Source organism: Geotrypetes seraphini, chromosome 3, assembly GCF_902459505.1.
Source record: "Geotrypetes seraphini chromosome 3, aGeoSer1.1, whole genome shotgun sequence".
Taxonomy (NCBI): Eukaryota; Metazoa; Chordata; class Amphibia; order Gymnophiona; family Dermophiidae; genus Geotrypetes; species Geotrypetes seraphini.
The window spans coordinates 297,987,429-298,009,486 of NC_047086.1; the positions used below are offsets into that span (position 1 = coordinate 297,987,429).

Here is a 22,058-nt window from a genome sequence, read left to right on the forward strand (position 1 = left end):
CAAGACTACAAGTCTCAGCATGCACTGGGGTAATTCCAGGAGTCAATCAGCCCTGTCCCATGATTCTGGATCCAGTTGGCAGTCTTAAGCATGTAAGATACATAGAAATTTACATTAGGGTAATTCCATGTCAACTGGCCCAATTTTAAGGAGGGTCCACATCTGCCATCTTCCACGGATACAAAAAAGTGGCCCAAATAAAGGGGTCCTTAACTCTGAACCTGGTTGAGATCATGCCCCAAAACTTTGGATAGCTTCATTAGAGGTCCCAACGTATCCCTTGAAAATATTTCAGTGATGGTTGAATGGGGAGTTCTGGACCACTTGACATGAAATAACCCCCTAAGATGAGGGTTTAGCAGTAGCATGTGACACTGGGAGGGTGGGAGACTCAGGAAACAAGATGAATGCAGCTGCCAGTGAGAAGGTGAGATAATCTGCCACCTGCAAATTTGTGCAAGCTGACCTCAAGAGGTTCAACAGCAAAGCAGCACTGATCATTGGTTCAGTGATAGCAAGCAAAAGGGGAAGCCTATAGTAGTGACATATTTGACTCCGTCAATCCTATTACACATAGGGGTCCTTTTATCAAGGCGCGGTAGGGGTTTAACGTGTGGAATACCGCGCGTTAAACCACCTGCCATGCTAGTCCCTAATGCCTCCATTGACGAGGCGTTAGGTTTTTTGCTTGCCATGGGGGTTAGCGCGGGATTAAATGTCCAACGCGCTAACCCCGCTAGTGCGACTTAATAAAAGGACCCCATAGTTGTGCAGTGTGGCTATCTGTGGGACAGAAGTCTCTCAGCCTTGGTGCAGCCAGAACCAATGTCATGATATTGTGACAAGGTTCCCTCAGTATGACGGCAAACATGTTGGCCTGACCTCGCTGAGCAACATTCCAGGCTTCCTCAATGGGAGTACAAGAGAAGTCCTACTAAAGTGGGAGGAATTAGCTGAATGCAGGAGACATTGTAGGTCTACATAATTTCAAAACCAGGACTGATCAAAATATCTCAGTTCTGGACCAGGTTAACTTGGCAAACCTGACATATATAGTATATCTACAGCATAAGAAAGACTGAATACGGATCTTTGGGATGACATGGCTGCAGGTGTAACACATGAAACTTGCCAGACTGCACACTGTTGTCTCTGCCTGCTTTTTCTGTCTTGCTGCAGCATTATACATTTTTCCTTTGAAACAGAAAGTTTAATCATCCTGATGTAAGTTATACAAAGCTGCCAAATTACCCATTTCCAAGAGGGAAATTTCAAGCCAGCCTTGGATTTCTGACAATGCTACCCTGATGAATGATGGTCTCTTCAGCTCTGATATCAACGAGCAGAATGAGGGACTAGAAATACCAGACTGCAATGGGATGAAAGTTCAAAACCAAGGCTGGATAAACTGTCTCCCTACTGGAACTGGGTCACTTGGCAGTTCTGGAGTTATATGGCCATCTCTCTGTTGACACGTTTGTGTACCTAACATATTTAGTTCCTATAAACAGTGTCCCGCAAACTTTCTCAAGCCATGGCACACTAAAGGTAGTGGCTGCAGCTCGAGGCACCTGGAAGTGTGTGTGTGTGTGTGAAGGTCCTCCAGGGCGGGCTCTAAGATGCCAGTGGGGGATGCCAGAAGGGAAGAGGGCCCGAGAGAAGGATAGGTGCTGGCACCCCCTGATTGTCTACAGGATGTGCCTCTCGCCACAAGAGGCACGTCCCGTAGGCAGTCAGCTGGCGCCAATGCCTCTCCTCCTCCTCAGTGTACCGTGGCACACCTGAAATCTCAGGAGATACACTGCTATAGAAGGAAGGTGACTACAAGTCCCACAATGCATTGGGATGTAAGTTCAACTCCCAGGAAACAATTACAAACCTACCTCTAAAAACTAAGTCACAATTCTTTTAGTTGAAACGTCCCTTTTTCTGAATAAAATTAATGGGATAATTGACCATCCTTCATACATGTTTTTCCTGCAAGACAGATGATACATTCCAAAATTTCATATAAAACTTTTATATAATGCTTCCTAATCCTATCCTGCTGACTGCACAGCCAGGTTTTCATGATGACCTAATTTGATAAGCCGATCAACAATTGTGCCCATTAGAGATGCAAACGTATCTTCTAACAACCAATTTGGCTGTGGGGTTACCAGTGCAACTCTGAGAAGTTCTGCCATCAAAGTCTCAGCGTTCTTCTAATTTCAAAACCTAAATCCCCTCACCTTGGCAATACTTCTCACATTGACAAGAAAACACAAAGCCGAAGCCATAGGTGTTATTTCCAACTTGCAAGGAGTCCTTGCTTGATTGTCCCAGTGACGGTTAGTTTTGTAAAGCTGGGCTTTTCTTTTGGGAAGAAGTAAAAAAAAGAACAATTGTATTCTCATACTCAGGGTTTTTGTTTTTAAGTCCTGTTTTGCAATTAACAAAATTGAATACTTGGCTTGCTGCTTCAGCCTTGTGAATAAAGCTTGTTGATGACAGTACCACACCCTGTAATAAGATTTGGTAGATGTTTATATTCTTTCCTTTGAACGGGCTTTGTAAGTATTTTACATTTTGAAATATTTCTCCCCATCTCTTATTACTGAAGTTATTATTTTTAAAGCCATCTTGCAACTGCAGTTTGTTAAGGCTCTGTGATCTAGATATGACAAAACTCAGAAACCTTTAGTTCTTGTTTCTGGCATTTATAATGATAAAATTAAGTTGCTTTCACTGCAGGAGCCGAGTGAAGGGGAGAGACTGCGTGCTTTTTTTATAGTTACAATTTTAAAAATGTATGTATAGGTCTGAGACTTTTGGGAGACAAAGCAGCAAAGACGGTAAGAAATATATCTTATTTTTTTAAAAAAATATTTAAAATGCAGGTTATATATATTAGATTAGGCTTAATTGATTTTCTCTTCTCAGGAGAGACATTACATACTTGGCTATAAGCATTGTACTATATTTCTCCTAAGTGTTCTGATTTGTCATTGATCATAAAGAAGTCTCTTTCTTCCCTTCCTGCTCTAGATTTTCTGGGGATTGTTTGCTGCAAATTCCCATTGATCTTAAATTAAAGCCATTTATCTGGCGCTAAAAGGGTACTTTCAAATCTTTGTTGTTAAGAGGGCAGACACATTTTGGGGGGTTGTAGTTCTTTCAAACGCAAAGCACTATCAAAACCCCAAAGCTACCATGACACACAGGGGTCCTTTTATCGAGCTGCGGTAGGGGTTTAACGCTCGTAATACCGCGCGTTAAACCGCCTGCTGCGGTAGGGGTTTAACGCTCGTAATACCGCGCGTTAAACCGCCTGCCGCGCTAGCCGCTAATGCCTGCATTGAGCAGGCGTTAGTTTTTTAGCCGGCCGCGGGGGTTAGCGCGTGACGAAAATGTCCGACGCACTAACCCCGCTAGCGCAGCTTGATAAAAGGACCCCACGGAGTCATGATTGGTATTTTCCTTGTTCTGCTGTAATGATGTGTCTAGATCTGGGCAGAGAGGATTAAAAATGGGGTTGAAAGGGTGTTCCTGGATCATTCTGAGAATGCTGGTTCCCTCCAATACCGTGTCATGGAGTTTAGGGGGAAGTTATCAATATGGAAAACTGTTGAGACATTATTTTATTACTAATTTTATTACAGGTCCTATTTTATGCAGTGATGCCTAATTACTAATAACCTGTCTGGCGTGGTGAGGGTGGAGGTACCCCGCCCTTGTCTCTGCCTTACCCGCTCCTTCCCTGATCCCCTCCCCCCCGCCATGCACCTTTCCCTTCCCCCGTACCTCTAGTTGCTCACTGACGCGAGTAACAATTTCCACGTGCTCCCTGTGACCCCGGCAGCTCTCCCGCTGACGTCACTTCCTATCCACGGCATCTGGAAGTGACGTCGGTGAGGAACACAAAATTGTTGCTCGTGGCAGTGAACAACCAAGAGGTATGGGGGAAGGGAAGGGGGACACGTGGTGATAGGAGTGGGAAGAGGCAGGGGGGCGGAGAGGAAGATAGATGCCCCTCTCCCCTTACTATGCCACTGGATACTCCCCTCTCCCTAAATGTTAACTACTAATTCCACTGGAAAATAGGAAGGAGATGGCTGGTTATATATAAGATATGTTTCATTTCCTTTTTCCGGTATATAAGCCTGATGTTTTTCTATTTTGTACCTTTATGCTTTTAGTAGGAGTGGGTTTCAAAATATGTATTGGAGCTGAGAAGATATGAACATTTTGATAAGGAAGCTCGACTTGAGGCTGGGGTGGTGGGGGTGGTTGTGCTCTTTAAATCAGAGGCTTATTAGTTATATATAACATCATCTTATTATGATAAAGATTAATAATGAATGCTTATAGGCCAATGTGACACAGTCCTACCCGTCACTAGCCACTTTTCTCCTTAAGGTTACAGATCCCTCTTATGGGAATTCTGGGGGTGGAGATAATCAGAAAGCCATAATGAATGATTCTGTCAGTATATATAATAATTCTATGCTGGGACCTCCTGCTTTTTAACACATTTATCAATAATCAAGAGATGGGAATATATAGTGAGAGAATGAAATTTGCTGAGGACACAAAGTTGTTCAAAGTTGTTAAATTGCAAGAGAACTTTGTGAGGCTGGGTATCAAAATGGCAGATGATGTTTAATGTGAGCCAATAAAAAGTGATGCATGTGGGAAAGAGGAACCCAAACTAAAGCTACGTGATGCTGGGTTCAATGCCAGGAGTTACTGACCAGGAACAGGATCAAGGTGTCATTATTGAGGATTTGTTGAATCCCTCAATTCAAGGTGTGGCGGCAGCTAAGAAAGCAAATAGAATGTTAGGAATTATCAGGAAAGGAATGGAAAACAAAGATGAAAATGTTATAATGCCACACCCCAAATTCTGTGTGCAGTTCTGGTCACTGTGTCTCAAAAAAGATATAGAAGAATTAGAAAGGGTACAGAGAGAGGCAATGAACATGATAAAAGTGATGGAACGACTTCCCTATGAGGACAGACTAAAGTGGCTAGAGCTCTTCAGCTTGGGTGATATGATAGAGGTCTATAAAATACTAAGTTGAGTAGAAAGGGTAGATTGCTTGTTTACTCAGTACAGATGAAATTAAATGAATCAAAAACAAAATTACTCTGGCTCGGCCCAAAATTAGCTCACCTGCCCGCCCTCTTCACCCTTCCCACAGGCCCTGCTCTACACCTTGAGTTCTCAAGCAAGGTTCGTGGCATCACTATCGACTCCTCCCTTTCCCTCAACGATCACCTGAATTCCCTGGCAAAATCTTGTTTTTTCAGCCTCCACATGCTGAGGAAAGTTAGATCCTATTTTCACCAAAAGCATTTCACCGTCCTTGTACAATCCATCATCCTATCCAAACTCGATTATTGTAACGCCATCTACTTAGGCCTAACGAAAAAAAGTCTTTGCAGACTCCAGCTTATCCAGAACACTGCGGCCAAGCTGATTTTTGCTAAACGCAAATATGACCACGTCTCCCCTCTACTTACCAATCTTCACTGGCTCCCAGTACTTTCCAGAATTCATTTCAAATGCTCCTGCCTGGCTTTCAAGATCATTCACGGCATCCTTCCGCCCCTAATCCCTCTATCCTTCCTCGCCCTGACACCAACTACCACCAGATCAGCCCACAGACATAAACTATCCTTCCCCTCTCTACACGGCATCCTCCACGCAGGTAAACTGGGTAGATCCCTCCTCTCCAAAATCACGGGCCTCTGGAACGATCTCACTGTCCTGCTGCGGAACCTGGGCTCCCTCCAACTATTCAGAAAACAACTGAAAACCTGGCTTTTCTCTACCATATAACATCTCTTCTCCTGTTTACATCCCCTCTTTTTATGCTTTGTAAACTCTCTCTCTTCTCTCTTCCCATATTTTTAAACTTTGTAAATCGTGTCGAGCTCCACTTCCGTGGAGAAGATGCGGTATATAAACCTAAGGCTTAGTTTAGTTTAGTTTACTCTTCCCAAAATTACTAGGAGACTGAAGAAAATATTTCTTCACACAACATGTAACTCTGGAATTTGTTACCAGAGAATGTGGTAACATCATCTTAGCAGGGTTTAAAAAAGGTTTGGTTAATCTTCTAGCTGGATTAAGAGGGATTTTGATTCAAATAGACTGGGGATAGCAACTGTGTATCGTCCACCCTATATCCTTGGTTTTGATTGATGTTGAAGCCTATTGGGCATAGGTCAAACACTGATCATCCACCAGTTTTATCTAGCCAGGCTTGAATTATTCTAAGATCTTAATGCTGTTTACAGATAACTTTGATCCAAAAAGTGGTTTGGGAGTAGCTTGGGTAAATCAGTGAGATAATATTTTGGATACTATTGGTGAGGTTTGACCTCTTGTGCTTTTCACTTTTGATTGGTGGGGATTTTACTTTCCATGTCAACAGTTTCTTGGTGTTGGATGCTACTTGATGCTACTTAAGCAAATTTTACTAGGTGGTGGGTTGGGTGTAGGCAAGTAACTTTTTATCAGGTGGTGCCACAGGGTTAAAGATTCTGGTATCTCTCAGATCTGTGGATCTATAAAGATATCCAACTAACTACTACTACTTATTTCAATAACACTATCGGACGCATGCAGCACTGTGTTTCCAGAAATGCAATTGTAATAAGAGTAGAATGTGTTGGGACATATTCAATAGTTTTGATTTCCTACTGGCCTGATCAGAAAGAATTTCCTAACATACCTTGATGCACTGCCTATATACATACAGTATATTAGGAGTGTGTATTCATAAGTGCATTCAGTTAGTCTTGTATGCACAAAAATTGTGTCCAGTATCACTTCTGCACACACAGAGCTATGAAATAATATCTGTATAATTTATGTGCTGTGGACCGCCAGAAGAACTAACAAATTGATTCTGGAAGAGATCAAACCAGCTATGTCACTCAAAGCCCAATGATGAAGTTACGACTGTCTTATTTTGGTCACACCATCAGAAGAAAGATATCAGGACATCATGTTTAGGATGATCAAAGGAACCAGGTGAAGAGGGCAACCTGCAATCAGACTGGACATGTTGAAAACAACTATGGGGAAGATGCTGGAGGACCTTTCCAGACTAGCGCAAAAACTATTTTCTTTTTAGATCCACAATTTATCAAGTCACTAAGACTTGAACACGAGTTGATGGCACTTAACATAATTTGTGTACTTTATAAAAATAAAAATTTAAGTATAACAAAACATGCTTTTTATTTTATTTATTTTTTGCACATTTTGGGGTCTTTTTACTAATGCTTAGTGCATCTAAAGGCTAAGAAGCCCATTTCGTATTTTATGGGCTGCTTACCATTTAGCATATGCTAAACAGAAGTAAAAGGTCCCCTTTCTTTTTTTTTTTTCCGATGTATAACAATTTTTATTGAAAGAATTAAATCAGTACAATAGGATAATACAAAAATACATTCAATACAATAAGAATCACGATAATATTTCATACAAATTTAAATCATTCTTTCAAATTTAATTTTCATATGAACAAATTCAATCTTATCTACACCCCCCTTAATTCCATCTCCTACCCCCATATCTTCTCCTAAATGAATCCCTCACCCTGGATGAAAGTTGACAAAAATAAATACATGAAAATAAGAGTGAAAAATATGAAATGTAAACTACTTTGCCATTCACAACCCCAATATATAAAATATTTCAGATTCCAAGGGGAAGCTTTCCAACAGAATGCAAGCATTAGAGTGAGTACAAGAAGTATTTATTTAAAAAGATGGGTCATACATTGTCTGAGGAGCAAGGTTCACAATTGTCAAGGTATGCCAGTTTTTTTGGCGGGAGTTTTTGTCTTTGGCGGTTTTCCGATAGCAGGCCAATGATGATAAAAAAGACTCTTCTTAGAGCTTGGTTCTCTTGCTGAGTTTAATCCTTTTTGGGGGGATATTGAAGCCTTTTGGTAATTCTGACAGGCTCAATTGGTCACTTGTCACAAATAGAGATAGGCATGTTAATATAATGTGTACATTCTCCCACATTTTGATTAGTGATATACAAAATGGTCCCATTTGCAGACACTCCCCTACAGAGGTGAGTGAGCTCATCATCTAGTTCAGGGGTGTCAAAGTCCCTCCTCGATGGCCGCAATCCAGTCGGGTTTTCAGGATTTCTCCAATGAATATGCATGAGATCTATTTGCATGTACTGCTTTCATTGTATGCTAATAGATCTCATGCATATTCATTGGGGAAATCCTGAAAACCTGAATGGCTTGCGGCCCTTGAGGAGGGACTTTGACACCCATGATCTAATTGTAATATTCTTGACGTAAGGAAGGAAAGATTTGACTTTTTTTTTTTTTTTTTTTAAATCTGGACTGGAGGAGGAGCTTAATGGTAGTGCAGTGACCTGAGGTTGATTCCATCTGCAGCTCCTTGTGACTCTGGGCAAGTCGCTTCACTTCACTGATTGTAACTGCAGGCAGTATAGCAAATTCCATCCTTTTCATGATCAAAGATATCTCTTTTATGAGACATGCTCATTATTGTGCTATATCAGATTTTTGGTGAACTAGGATGATAACATGTGGAAGGCTGAGAGCACAAACCTTTCGAAGATGGAATTATTAGTAAAAGTTGGCAGAACTTAGAAAAGGTACAAGGGGACATCTAAAATAATTGCAAAGAGCCCGCACATATTCTGGGAAGGAATGCATTCTACTCCTTTTTGTAAGTATATTTTTTTTATCTGGTCTATATTTTGTAGATACTCGGTCTAGAATGGATTTTTGTGTTTATTGCAACTTTATTTGCATTAAGCATTTTTTTTTGGGGGGGGGGGGTGGGGGACGGACAAATTTTTTTTTCCCCATCCCCGCAGGAACTCAATTTCCTTGTCCAGTCCTTGCAAGTTTTGTTGCCGTCCCTGCCCCATTCCTATAAGCTGTACCTTAACTGCACAAGCTTCGAACAGTTATGATTTTTAAAGTGTTTGAGGCTTGTGCAGATGAGGACAGAACTTGCAGGAATGGGGCAGGGACAGGAAAAGAACTTGTGGGATGAGGAAAAATTTCCCCCCCGTGTTGTTCTCGAATCTAGTCCATATTAAGCAGTGCTTGAAGGTGGCTCCTTTCTCTAAAACGGGATGTTCTGGGGAAGGCAGCTCATGTGCATGAAATTGCCCACATTCAGTGCAAAGTACTTTTTAGCACGTGGCTTGGAATTTTAAGATTCCTGCCAATAGCTCTTATTTAATCCTTTTTTTCCTTCCCACCCTTTTGGGAGATATACTGAGTGGGTTAATAACCCCTGTCACTTTGAGAACTAGAAAAGACATCTAGGGTGAGTGTAGCTGTATTTGTCATATATAGAAACACCATACCTTCCACATAGTCATTGACTGAAAGGGCCTGGCTAAGGGGTCAGAAAAGAGAAATACCATGCTTTCCTGAAAATAAGACAGTTTCTTATTAATTTTGGGTCCAAAAAACACACTAGGGCTTATATTGGGGGGTTGTCTTATTTTTTTCATGTACAACAATCATCTCTCCCTTCCTCTCCTCCACCCCAATTCTTCCTCTTTCCTTCCCCCCTCCCATATATGCAACATCTTTCCTCCCCTCTCGCCCATCCCCTTGTGCAGCAGAACCCCACTGACCCCTCTCACCCTAACACTGACATACCGCACCTCTGAGGCCTCCAAAAACTGCAGCGGCGGCAGTGCTCTGAATGGGCTGCTTCGCAGCCTTCCCCCACCAGGGCCTTCCTCTGCCGCCCACTCAAAGCACTGCTACTGTCTTTGGAGGCCTCGGAGGTGTACAGTATGTCAGTCTTGCGGTGGGAGGATTGGCGGGGTTCTGCTACCCAGGGAGATGAGAGGGAGGGATAGAAAGATGCTGCACAAGGGGATGGGTGAGAGAGTAGGAAAGATGCTGCATATAGGGGGGGGAGAGAGGAGAAAGTGCTGCTGCCGGCGAATCAGGCAGCACTAGTGTCAGGGATGGAGTTGGGGAATGTCTGGGACATTCAGGAGGGTCTTCGGGGGGCAATCTTAACTAGGGCTTATTTTCGGGGTAGGTCTTATTTTTGGGGAAACATGGTAGTTCAGAGCTTGTATTAAAAATGTCTGTAGTTGCTAAAATAGATTCACTGATTATCATTTGTTTTTGGGTTTTTTTCCTCCTCCCAACCCTACCTTGCAGTCCTTGCCGCTGTTCCTAGTAGTCCTGCACTCCAGCCAGCATAGGCCTAGTTATGGTGCAGTCTCATCCCAACCCTACCTTGCAGTCCTTGCCGCTGTTCCTAGTAGTCCTGCACTCCAGCCAGCATAGGCCTAGTTATGGTGCAGTCTCAATCAGAGACACTGGCTGGTGGGTGTGTGGCGCGTGTATGGTGGTGGTTTTTAGTTCCCCCTCCCCCCATCCAGCCTGATTGTGATCCCCATATAGAGTCATGACCAACAGTTTGGGCAATGCTGTTGTAACCTCTCTTCCAGGATGTACTGTATTTCCTTCTCTTGCCAATATTACAGAGGAGCATTTCCCAAAGTTTAGACTTTAACAAAAGGATTCATTACTTTCTGATGTCTGTTTCTCAGGTAAAGAAAATACTACACATCTTTTTTATATAGTTCAGTTTTAGATATATTTTTTTTTTAAATCAGGGAAGAAACACTAAATATTTAATGTTCACTGCCTAATAGACAAGATAACAAATGTAATTCCAGAAAGCTGCATTACGAAGAAAGCTTTTAAAGTCCCCCCACCTCCCTGCTAGGATAGGGTTTCCCTGATGTCTGGGTTTCTCCGAACATATCCCCTTTTTTAAGAACTCTGTCGGGAGTCTGGGTAGCTTTTTTTATTTTTGCTACTTTTGTCCGGGGAAAGCGGACATCTAGAAACCATACAGCGGTGATCTTCACTGCAAGGCCCGCACATCTATCTAGAGTTCCATTAACCCCCCACCGCTGGATCCAGTGCTTGCTCACTATTCTTCCTAGCGCACTGCTCTACCTCTTTGGGCTGCAGGCAGTGTGAGTGAAGTAAACATGTTGCCTTTGGCGACTTGGAAGTTTTTCCACTGCTGAGTCCTTTGTAACTAGAAAGCCAAAGCACGCTTGCAGTCCAGAGTATGAAGAGCTGTTTCTCTAGGGTGAGAATGAGGCTTTGGAAAAAACCACTGGAAGTACAATAGATTGATTTAGATGAAAATTTGTAACAACCTTAGGTAAGAATTTAGGATGAGTGCAGAGTACCACCTTGTTGTGATGAAAAACTGAAAGTTAGATCCGCTACTAAAGATTGGAGCTCGCTGACTCTGCGAGCAGACGTGAGAGAAATAAGGTAGACCACTTTCCAAGTGAGATATTTGAGATGAGCCGAAGACATTGGTTCAAATGGAGGTTTCATCAATTTAGCAAGAACCACATTGAGGTCCCAAACTACTGGAGGTGGCTTGAGAGGTGGCTTGAGATTGAAAAGTTCTTTCATAAATTGGGAAACCACAGGATGAGTAGAAAGAGGTTTCCCCTCTAGTGGCTGTTGAAAAGCAGCAATAGCACAGAGATGGACTTGGATGGATGTTGATTTGAGACCTGATTGAGATAAATGAAATAGGTAATCCAGAACTGAAGACAAGGAGGTAGACTGAGGCTCTATGTAATGAAGGTTGCACCACGCAGAAAACAAGAGTCCATTTCTGGTTGTAACATTGTCTGGGGGAAGGTTTTCTGGAAGCCTCTAAAATGTCTGATACAGATTGAGAAAACTGTAGATTGGAAGTTATGTTGAGAGGTACCAAGCTGTCAGATGTAGAGATTGCAGGTTGGAATGAAGAAGAGAACCCTGACTCTGTGTAAGCAGAGACGGAAAAACTGGCAGAAGTAGTGGCTCCCTGCTGCTGAGTTGAAGTAGAAGGGAAAACTAAGGTAGTCTGGGACACCGAGGAGCTATCGGAATTATGGTGGCATGATCTTGTTTGAGTTTGACAAGTGTCCTGAGAATTAGAGGAAATGGAGGAAACGCATATAGAAAGTTGTTTGTCCATTCCAGGAAGAAAGCATCTGCCTCCAACCAGTGAGGAGAGTAGATCCTGGAGCAAAACTGGGGCAATTTGTAATTGTGGGGAGACGCAAACAGGTCTATCTGAGGAGTCCCCTCACTGAGAAAAAATGTGGCAGAGAGAGGAAGAATTGATTGTCCATTCATGAGGTTGCAGAAGACGACTCAATTTGTCCACTAGAGCATTCTGCTCTTCTTGAATATAGACTGCTTTCAGAAAAGTGTTCTGAAGAATTGCCCAATTCCAAACCTTCTTTGCTTTTTTGCACAGGTGAAGAGATCCTGTTCCTCCCTGCTGAGAAACTTGTGAGAGGCTGGATGAATGGGAATGTGAGTGTAAGTCTCTTCGAGATCTAGAGAGAATAACCAATTGTTGTGATTCAGAAGGGGATACAAGGATGCTAGAGACAGCATCCAAAATTTTTCTTTTACGAGAAATTTGTTTAGGACTCGGATCCAACACAGGTCGCAGACCTCCCGTCTTCTTCAGGACAAGGAAGTAACAGGAGTAAAATCCCGTGCTCTGCTGTTCCAGAGGAACTTCCTCGATGGCATGGAGAAGAAGCAGAGCTTGAGCTTCCTGAAGAAGAAGGGTGGTCTGCGACTAATTGGAAGGATACTCTCTTGTTGGAAAATCTGATGGAACCTGAAAAAATTGGAGAGAACCTTCCCGGATTATTGAGAGTGCCCAGAAGTCGAACGTGATGACTTTCCATCATTGATAAAAATGATGGAAACGACCTCTGATAGGAAGAGGGGAGGACACAGGCAGAAAGATTGATGTTATGCTCTGTATTAGATGGTCAAAAAGGCTGAGTGGTTTTGGTCGCAGCGTGAGTCTAAGATTTCTGCTGCTGTTGCTGTGGTTTCTTAGGAGGTGGCCTTGAATAAGGTGTTGATTTCTGAGGATAACGCCTCGGATAAGATGGAGGAGGCTGATAATTCTTTGCAGTGGAAGACATCTGCTTTGGCCTAACTATAGAGGCAAACGATTTATCATGCTCAGATAAGCACTTTGTAGCTGCCTCAATAGTCATCAAACAGCTCAATTCCCTGACATGGAATGTTGGCCAATCGATCTTGCAGGTTGGAATCCATGTCCACGGTGCGTAGCCAGGCTAGATGGTGCATAGCCACTGAGAATGCAGTGACTCTTGAGGACATTTCAAAAGCATCATATGTAGCCTGAACCATATGCATGTGAAGTTGACCCAGAATATGATGCATGTGTTGAAACTCTGTAAGCCGATGCTTTAGTAGATATTTGAAAAAAGTAGGCATGGCGTTGACCCAATGCTTCAGATAGGATTTGAATGCAAAGTTATAATTCAAAATCCGATTCATCGTCATAGAATTTTGCTACAGACGATGGCCAAACTTATCCATGGTCTTCCCCTCTCGTCCTGGAGGGACTGTGGCATAAACCTTAGAAGGATTGGATCTTTTCAAAGAAGACTCCACCAAAAGAGATTGATGGGACAGTTGAGAGTTCTCAAAGCCTTTACAATGTACCATCTTATTAACGAGATTCCAACTTTGACGGTACAGCAGGAATAGAGTAAGGAGTATCCAGATTTCTTTTGAAAGTTTGACAAAGAATACCATTCATGGGTAATTTGAGGGAATCCCTAGGAGGATTAGGCATACCCAATTCTAAATACTCTTTAGAGTATTTTGAGTCAGACTCCAAGACAATATTGAGATCTTTACTCATTTGACACAGGAACTTAGTAAAGGACACTGGGTAAGAAGAAGAATGACCCTGCTGAGGTGAAGGTGAATGAGAGCCCCTTGAAGTTCCTCTTACAGCAGAAAAAGACGACGACACTTCTCTGGAATACTGGAACCGAAGATCTGAATCCATAGGCAAAGATGTAGAGGAATGTCCACTCCTGGAATAAATAGGAGAAAGAGAACATTTTCTTTTTGAGGAACAAACTGGAGAAGTAAGAAGATGTTTGACTCGCAGGAGAAGAACTCTATTGACGAGAACTATGTACCTGTCAACCAGGAAGCTCTACAGCAGACTGCCCGGACAAGGGAGTTATTGGCCTCGAAGAGTCTCGATGAACCACTGAACGAGGTCTAGAGATCCGTTCTCGAGAAGATGACTTCAGTCTCGATGAATGCCTCAACAGATTGTGGTATGAGGATGAACTGTGCCTCGCGACTGGTGCTGCATTGAACGAGTCTAATCCAGCCTTGATGAGGCGACCTCGACATGTGCCTCAAAGAAGGTAATACCTTGTATTGTGAGGTAGGACTCGAAGCTGGAGATCGAGATAGAGGTCGAGACACTCTCAAGGACTCAGCTCCCTGTATAGAGCGTGTTCAGGCTGGACTCGAGGCACTCTTAAGAACTCGACTCCTTGTAATACTGCTGAGTGCTCAGGCTGGACTGCAGGAAGCAGGGTCGAGGCAGGAGTCAATTTGGCAAGCATGTTACCAAACTCCTGATGCAGAATAGTTTCCAACATATTCTGCAAAGCCGGCACCAAAACCAGTGGAGCTGGTGTAATTACTGTGACTATAGATTCTAAGGAAGAAGACCTTGAGGAAGAGTGTTGCCTCGATTTTGGAGGCATGCTTCTTTGGAAGCCTCGAAGTAACTGGCCTGACTAAGCTCAGTGTCTGAGATTTCTGAAGGGCTGGCTTAGACAACTGACCTGATGGAGACACTGAGGATAATGGCCCCTTCGGAGATGACTTAGTAGATTTTGTTGAGGATGAGGACTTCCCCTATCGAGGAGGGTTTGATCGAAGCCGAGGCAGAAGTCGAAGTCGAACCTTTTAGCCCCATAGAAGACTTCAGCGAGGTCGAGGCCAAGGACTTGTCTGGAGTTAAATCCATGCCCCCGAATATTTTTTCTAGTTGAACACGACGTTGTTAAAGGGCTAGGTTTTAAAGTATAGCACAGTGAGCACATGACTCTGGGCGATGATCCGGCCCTAGACACTGAATACACCTCTTGTATGGATCAGTGAGAGAGATTGCGCGCTGACACCGGCTACACTTCTTGAACCCCATAACCAGCCGGGACATGGCATGAAAGACGGCCACGGTTAAAACGAAGCCCACAGGCTGAGGTCGCAGAACAGGCCCTGCTGTGACAACGACCGAAAAAAATCACACACTTTTTTTTTTTTTTAGTACACACACAATGCAGCGACCCTGTCAAAAATAAGAAAACACGAGCTGTGGCGATGAGAAGGCACAAAAAGAACTAACTTTTGCACAGAGCCTTGAAATGAGGGCTTCTCAGCTCCATGGAAAACTTAGAACTGAGGAGACACATGTCCTACGTCGGGCGGGAAGGCACTTGCGCACGTGCAGTGCAGCAGTCGCAAACTTTCTAAGAGTTCTTCAAGCAAGTCTGCTTGTGAAGCTGTCCACATCGGAGCTTCGTGGTTGACCTCACCCATATGTGAGAATATGCTGCCTGCTTGTCCTGGGATAAAGTAAACATTGGTTCTGCTTATGCTCCTCCTCTGAACAATCCTCCCTCCCCCCCCTTGTTTAGACACAAGCCAAGTTGTACGTGTGTATTTGAAGAATACCACTGAGTATACACATAGCATTTACACAGGTAAACATACACTTGTGCCCATTAAGTTTTTTGGTTTTTTTTTTTTTCCTAGTATTCTATAATCATGCAAATGGTGCTTAAATTTGGATATCAAGCTACAGAATGAGGAGACAGACAGCATTCAGCTTGTTTTATATATATTCAGCACCACAGCCTTCGGGACAGCTAGGGAAATCCAAAGTACCATTTTTATTTATTTTATTTTAATGTATTTTTAATCTGTCTTCATTGTAAACCGCTTTGAACCTCACGGTATAGCGGTATATAAGAAATCAAATCAAATCAAACATCTAAGGATAACTGTACTGAATATACTGTATATAGACATTTATTTTTAAACATTGACCTGTGAGGTTTAAATATTAACCTGATGATATACAGTACATTAGTATGAAAAGAAATCAGAATAAGACAGACTGTTATCCTATTGGTTTATAGGTGATTTGTAAGATTTGGGCCTGCTATGAAACCATAGTAAATGTTGCGAAGTAAAGCTCTTTGAGCTACTTTTTCCCTGGAAAACCATGCAGACAAAAGGAATTTATGGCAGCCTGTGCACTAGAGAATGACACAGGGATAAATTTGTCTCTGTCCCTGCCCCATTGCTATAAGCTCTGAATGCCTCAACCACAAAAGCCTCTGACACTTATGATTTCAAAGTGTTTGAGGCTTATGCAGATTAGGACAGAGCTTGCAGGAATGGAACAGGAAAAGAACTCGCAGGGATGGGAAAATGAGTTCCTGCGGGGACGGGAAAAAATTTGTCCCTGTGTCATTCTCTACTGTGCACCACTCTCATCCTAAGCAAATCACCAAAGCTATTCCCCAGCAGAACGGACTTCAGTCTCCATACAGACAGAAGAGGTTGACCAACAACAGCTAGACAGAGACATCCTGCAGGAGCTGATGAGCCTGAGGGAAGAGGTGAAGTGCCTGAGATGCATCCGGGAAGATGAGGCCTTCATCGATGGAGCCATCCAGGAGCTGTCCCAAGTCACCGAGCATGCGCAAGATAAGACCATCTTCGAGACGCCCAGAATGACCAAACCTACAGCTTTGAAACCAACAGTTGGGGTACAAGAAGAAGCTAAAGACGATAACTCCTGGCAGCTGGTTACCTCCTCTACAGGCAAACACAGAAGACCTTCCTCTTCTTCTTTTTCTTGCAAATGGGGCAGCTTTTCATCGACCCCCCACAGATCACCTTGAGGAACAGGTTCCAGCTTCTACAGGAAGTACCTACCAATGAAATACAGGAAGATGTCCAGCAGATGACTCCGGTTCCAGGGGAAACGGATTAGCTCCTTCTGAAGAAGCGCAGAGTGGTAGTCATTGGGGACTCCCTGCTGCAGGGCACCGAGGGATCAATATGCAGACCAGATATACAGTCAAGAGAGGTTAGTTGTCTGCAAGGATCCGGGATATGACCGCCTGCTTAGAAAGACTTATCAAGCCCCAAGATCAATTCCCTATGCTGCTCATCCACGTTGGGATGAACAACACAGCCAGGAACACCCCGGAGAAAATACCTGAAGACTTTGGAACACTGGGTGAGAAGCTTAGGCGGATGGAAGCACAGGTGGTCTTCTCCTCGATCCTTCCAGTGAGAGGCAAGGGAAGAGCCAGGGAAGATCGTATCCAGAGGGCAAACGAGTGGCTACACGGATGGTGCAAAGAGATGAACTTCGGATTCCTGGACCATAGAGAGGCACTTCAAGGATTACAGGGACCAGACGGGCTCCACCTGACCAGGAGTAAGAACATTTTTGGACACCGACTGCTTCAAAGGGCTTTAAACTAGGTAAGTTGGGGGAGGGTACCCACTCTCATACTGGTGTGGTAAGTAACCATCCTGGCGGAGTAAGTTGCCACTCCATTTTTGAGTCTGAGGTAAGTACACACATTGCAAACAGTACTGTAGGAGTCACACTAACTCAAATGGGAAAATCTCCACGGAGACCTAGCAAACAAAGTATGGAGGGCTATGTACGTTAATGCCCACAGTTTAGGCAATAAAATTCTGGAATTAGAGACGGAAATGAGGAACGCCGACCTAGATGTGGTACCAATATCCAAAACCTGGTTCACGGATTCCCATGGCTGGGATATGGCTATACCAGGATATAACTTACTCCGTCAAGACAGAGAGAGCAAAACAGGAGGAGGGGTAGCACTATACACTAAAGAGGACATCAAATTTACCAGAATCGCAGATGTCAAGTACACCGGGGAATCCCTATGGGTGAACCTGGCCAGGGGAAATGACAAATGCCTGTATCTTGGTGTTGTATATAGACCTCAAAGACATAGACATAGAATTAATCGAAGACATCGAGACCATCACTCTGCGTGGAGACACAGTATTGATGGGGGACTTCAATAAGCCTGATGCAGACTGGAACAAACTTTCCGCTACGACCAGCGGCAGCAGAAGGCTACTAACCTCCATAAGGGGAGCACAACTCAAACGGATGGTATTGGAGCCCACTAGATAGTGTCACAGAGGTTTCGGTAGGGGGTACGTTGGCCTCCAATGACCACAACATGGTATGGTTTCACCTTAGGAAAGGTTTCACTAGATCAAACACATTCACAAAAATCCTCAACTTTAAGGGCACTAACTTCGAAATAATGGGAGATTTGGTCTATGGGGCGCTGCAAAACCAGGCTGCATCAGATAATGTAGAGGTAATGTGGTCAGCTCTGAAATCTACCCTACACGAAGCAAACAACCTCTATATAAAATCAGTGAGTAAACGGCAGAGGAACAATAAACCACAGTGGTTCTCTGTGGAGATGCCAAACTCCGGATGGAAGAGAATCTAGCCAAGAACATTAAAAAAGGGGATAAATCCTTCTTCAGGTATATTGGTGACAGAAAAAGAAACACAGATGGGCTAGTGTGCCTTAGGAAACTAGAAGGGAACTATGTAGAATCGGACTCCGATAAAGCCGAACTACTAAATGAATACTTCTGCTCAGTCTTTACCTGTGAGGCGCGGGGATCCGGCCACAGCTGCAGACAAGGGAAAGCTCAGAAGACAAATTTTGAGTTAATGACCAGCAGCATCTACTCTGAACTATCAAGGCTCAAAGTGAACAAAGCCCAGAGTGCTTAGAGAGATGTCCTGGCAGAACCGTTATCTGTGCTCTTTAATCTTTCCCTAAGTACAGGAAGAGTCCCATTGAACTGGAAAACAGCTAACGTCATTCCACTGCACAAAAAGGGATGCAGGACAGAGGCTGAAAATTACAGACCGATATGTCTCACATCGATAGTGAGTAAACTTATGGAAACATTAATCAAACACAAATTAGATTCGATCCTGAACGATGAGAATCTACGAGATCCCCACCAACATGGATTTACAAAGGGAAGGTCCTGCCAATCCAATCTAATCAGTTTCTTTGATTGGGTAACGAAAAAGCGCAATACAAAAACTGCCACCTCTTGCAGTTTACCCAATGATCTTTTGGATGTTCTTTTGCTTCGTACACAGACTTGTGAGACTCCTGAAGCAGGCCATTTGGGCCGAAACATGCGCATGTCGAGTCCATGTATATTGAATTAAAGAATAAAGGACTTTATGATACATTTAGAGTTCACCAGTCTTTGTTCGGACTTATCCATTCCATCGTGTTTGAGTGTTGATCTTGTGGATTTGACTCTCCTGTGTTTTCCTGTTTTTCAACTTTGCCATCAGAAAGGCTCACAAGTTCTATATATTTATCTGCAGACCGGTTGTGGGTTTTTAGGTTTGTGTTTTTTTTGTTGTTGGTTTTTTTTTTTTTTGTGTGTGTGTGTTTAGCAACTGTATAATGCATTCATTCAATATTATTCAGCATTGATGCATACAGTTTAAGTCTGGTTCAACAAATGTAAATTTTGATACCATACTATTTGCAGATATCATTGGTATGAGTGAGGCATAAAAGAAAAAGCTTATTGAAATCATAATGGTTTGCACCAGGGGTGTCCAACCTTTTGGCTTCCCTGAGCCGCATTGGGCGAAAAAAATGTTTCTGGGGGCCGTGCAAACACTGCAGCAAGACAGAGGAGGGTGCCGGCACAGCAGTAAGCACCCGGGGGCAGCAGAGGAAACACTGCATCGCCCTTGTCTGGGGCCGCACAAAATACTTCACGGGGCCGCATGTGGCACTCGGGCCACAGGTTGGACACCCCTGGTTGCACTAAGGGTGTAAAGTGGAAGGCTTACTTTCAGTTCATCTGTCATATACACAAACAAGGCAATAAGGCTAGTTTGCTGATTGCTAAATCTGTCTTTTTTATTATTACTTTGCTTTCCTTTTTAATATGTTTGTTTTTTGGGGGGAAGTGATAAGAACTAATTTTATTTATCCATGAACGAGTAGTAACTACTTTTTTTGTATTATTTTTTCTCCCCAACCACATTCTTTGTAGGCTCCAGCTGTTCTAATGTAAGAGTAAATTTTAAGCCTTCCCTAAAGCCAAAATGCAGGCAATCCAGACAATAGAAAAACAAATACCTTTTGTGAGGGAAACAATTATTACAACACCTTTCAAAGAAAACCGTGACAAGCGGCAGCTGTGCCAGGATCAACCATGGGAAGGAGCTGTCTGCAGCTTGCAGTTCTTCACTGAGCATGTCCCTTCCGAGCAGAGTGCAAGCGGCAGGATATGCAAAAAGACAGCCCCACCAGATGGGAGGGAGGCAGAACAAGCACTTGTCCCTCTTGCATCAGTATCTGAAAACAAATCTGGATTATTGGCAACAGAATCTCCTAACAGCCGACAGAAAAGAATCCAGCAGCATGGCTTGATACAGAGGGAAACTAAATTGCCAACGGACATGGGGAACCAAGATGGGAAGCAAAAAAAACCCACAGGTGATGTGCAGGAAGGAGGAGAAGATGCTTCGGGGCCCAGGGATACGGACACCACCAAAAGGACAGGAGGCAAGAGGACACTGGGAAAACGTGGTGAGGCAGCTGGCAGAAAGAAGAGTAAATCGGACTCAAAAGCATCATCGGTCTTTTCTAATCTGAGGATAAGAAAAACCCTCTCCAAGGCTAAAGATGGGACTAACAGCTCGAAAGAGGATGTTTTGGAGAGCCAGGCCCAGCAGACTGAGGAGCTCGATAGCGTTAATTCAGTTACTACCAAAACTCCAGATATCAGCATTTCAGCAGATGAAGGGGGTCTCTCAGATACTGATGCTGAGCATTTTGAGATTACACTTGAAACTCACACAGATGCTGGGGAAAAGCAAGGACAAAGGACTAGCTCTGGCTCGGAAACGGATATATATAGTTTCCATTCAGCCACAGAACAAGAGGATTTGCTCTCTGATATCCAGCATGCTATTAGGCTTCAGCAGCAGCAGCAGAAAGAAGCAATTAGCATGAGGGCCGAGGAGCATGTCACAAAACACGGTGACGAACACATGGCTAATTCAGTGGTAGCCCCCCTGCACATTGAACAGCTCATTGTTTCCCAGATCAGCAGTGACAAAGAAAGCAGTCCGGATACAGAGCAGGCTTATTCTCTCTGTGTCTCTGAAATCAAAACAAATGCTTCAACAGAGGACCTCAAAAGTGAGCTGGAAGAAGCCCTGGATAATGCTTTACCTCTTACACAAGAGCACAGACTGTCAACTGAGAATCTACGTGATCTTACCATTGGATTAACTATTAAAGGAAATGAAAATGATCCAGACTTAATGAATGTTGCTCTAACAGAAAGCCCCTTAAAAATCTCCCCCCTGCATGTTTGTACTACAGATTCAGGGGCTAAATCTAGCAAATGTGCAGATACTGATGGTGCCATCAAAAATGAAGATTGCGATCCTGCTGCTGGGACACAAGGGGCGAAATATAATGAGCAAAATCACCAAGGGGTATTTTCGTATGAAATTAGAAATGGCACACCGACTCCCGGGTGGATAGAAAGCCCTAAAATATTTAAATACCCTCTTTCATCATCTTCACCCATTGCTGTTAAGCCCTACCCACTGATTAACCCTTGCTACGTCAAAACGACCACTAGGCAGCTGAGTTCTCCCAACCATTCACCATCTGGTTCTCCGTCTCAAAGCCCTCGTTGCCCAAGGCGCCAGGGGACAGAGCAGAGGCTAGAAAAAGTAGTCAAGAAACAACATGTCAGCAATTTGGTTGGCTCCCTCAGCCGATCCGCAGACTGGACAGATGAGCTAGAAAGTTACAAAAGCAAAACGCTGAAAAAAGGAGGCTCTGCGGACTTGGAGGAATACAGTGGCCCCAAGGAGAAAGTGGAATCCGAAAGCTTGCCGAGTCTGTCAAGGAAATCTTCAGGTGTACAAGTTTCTGGCAGTCTTCCTAATGTGTTTACAGGTGAGAGTCATGTTGTCTTGGTTTTCTGGGTAGGGTTTTTGCAAAAGAAGTAAATGCAGTGGATTAAAGCGCA

At 43.5% G+C, this 22,058-nt stretch overlaps 1 protein-coding gene across 7 annotated transcripts in view; it reads left to right on the top strand.

The window, feature by feature from the left end:
• The first annotated feature begins 2,108 nt into the window (after positions 1 to 2,108).
• FMN2 (formin 2) overlaps positions 2,109 to 22,058 on the top strand; it is a 587,410-nt gene continuing 567,460 nt past the window's right edge. For 4 of the 7 annotated variants that reach the window (XM_033938050.1, XM_033938054.1, XM_033938055.1 and 1 more), the window contains exons 1-2: positions 2,340 to 2,552; positions 20,058 to 21,985. In XM_033938050.1, coding sequence (XP_033793941.1) covers positions 20,110 to 21,985 — 1,876 coding nt within the window. In that variant the 5' untranslated portion in view covers positions 2,340 to 2,552; positions 20,058 to 20,109. The other 3 variants (XM_033938052.1, XM_033938051.1, XM_033938053.1) reach the window with 3 other exon arrangements.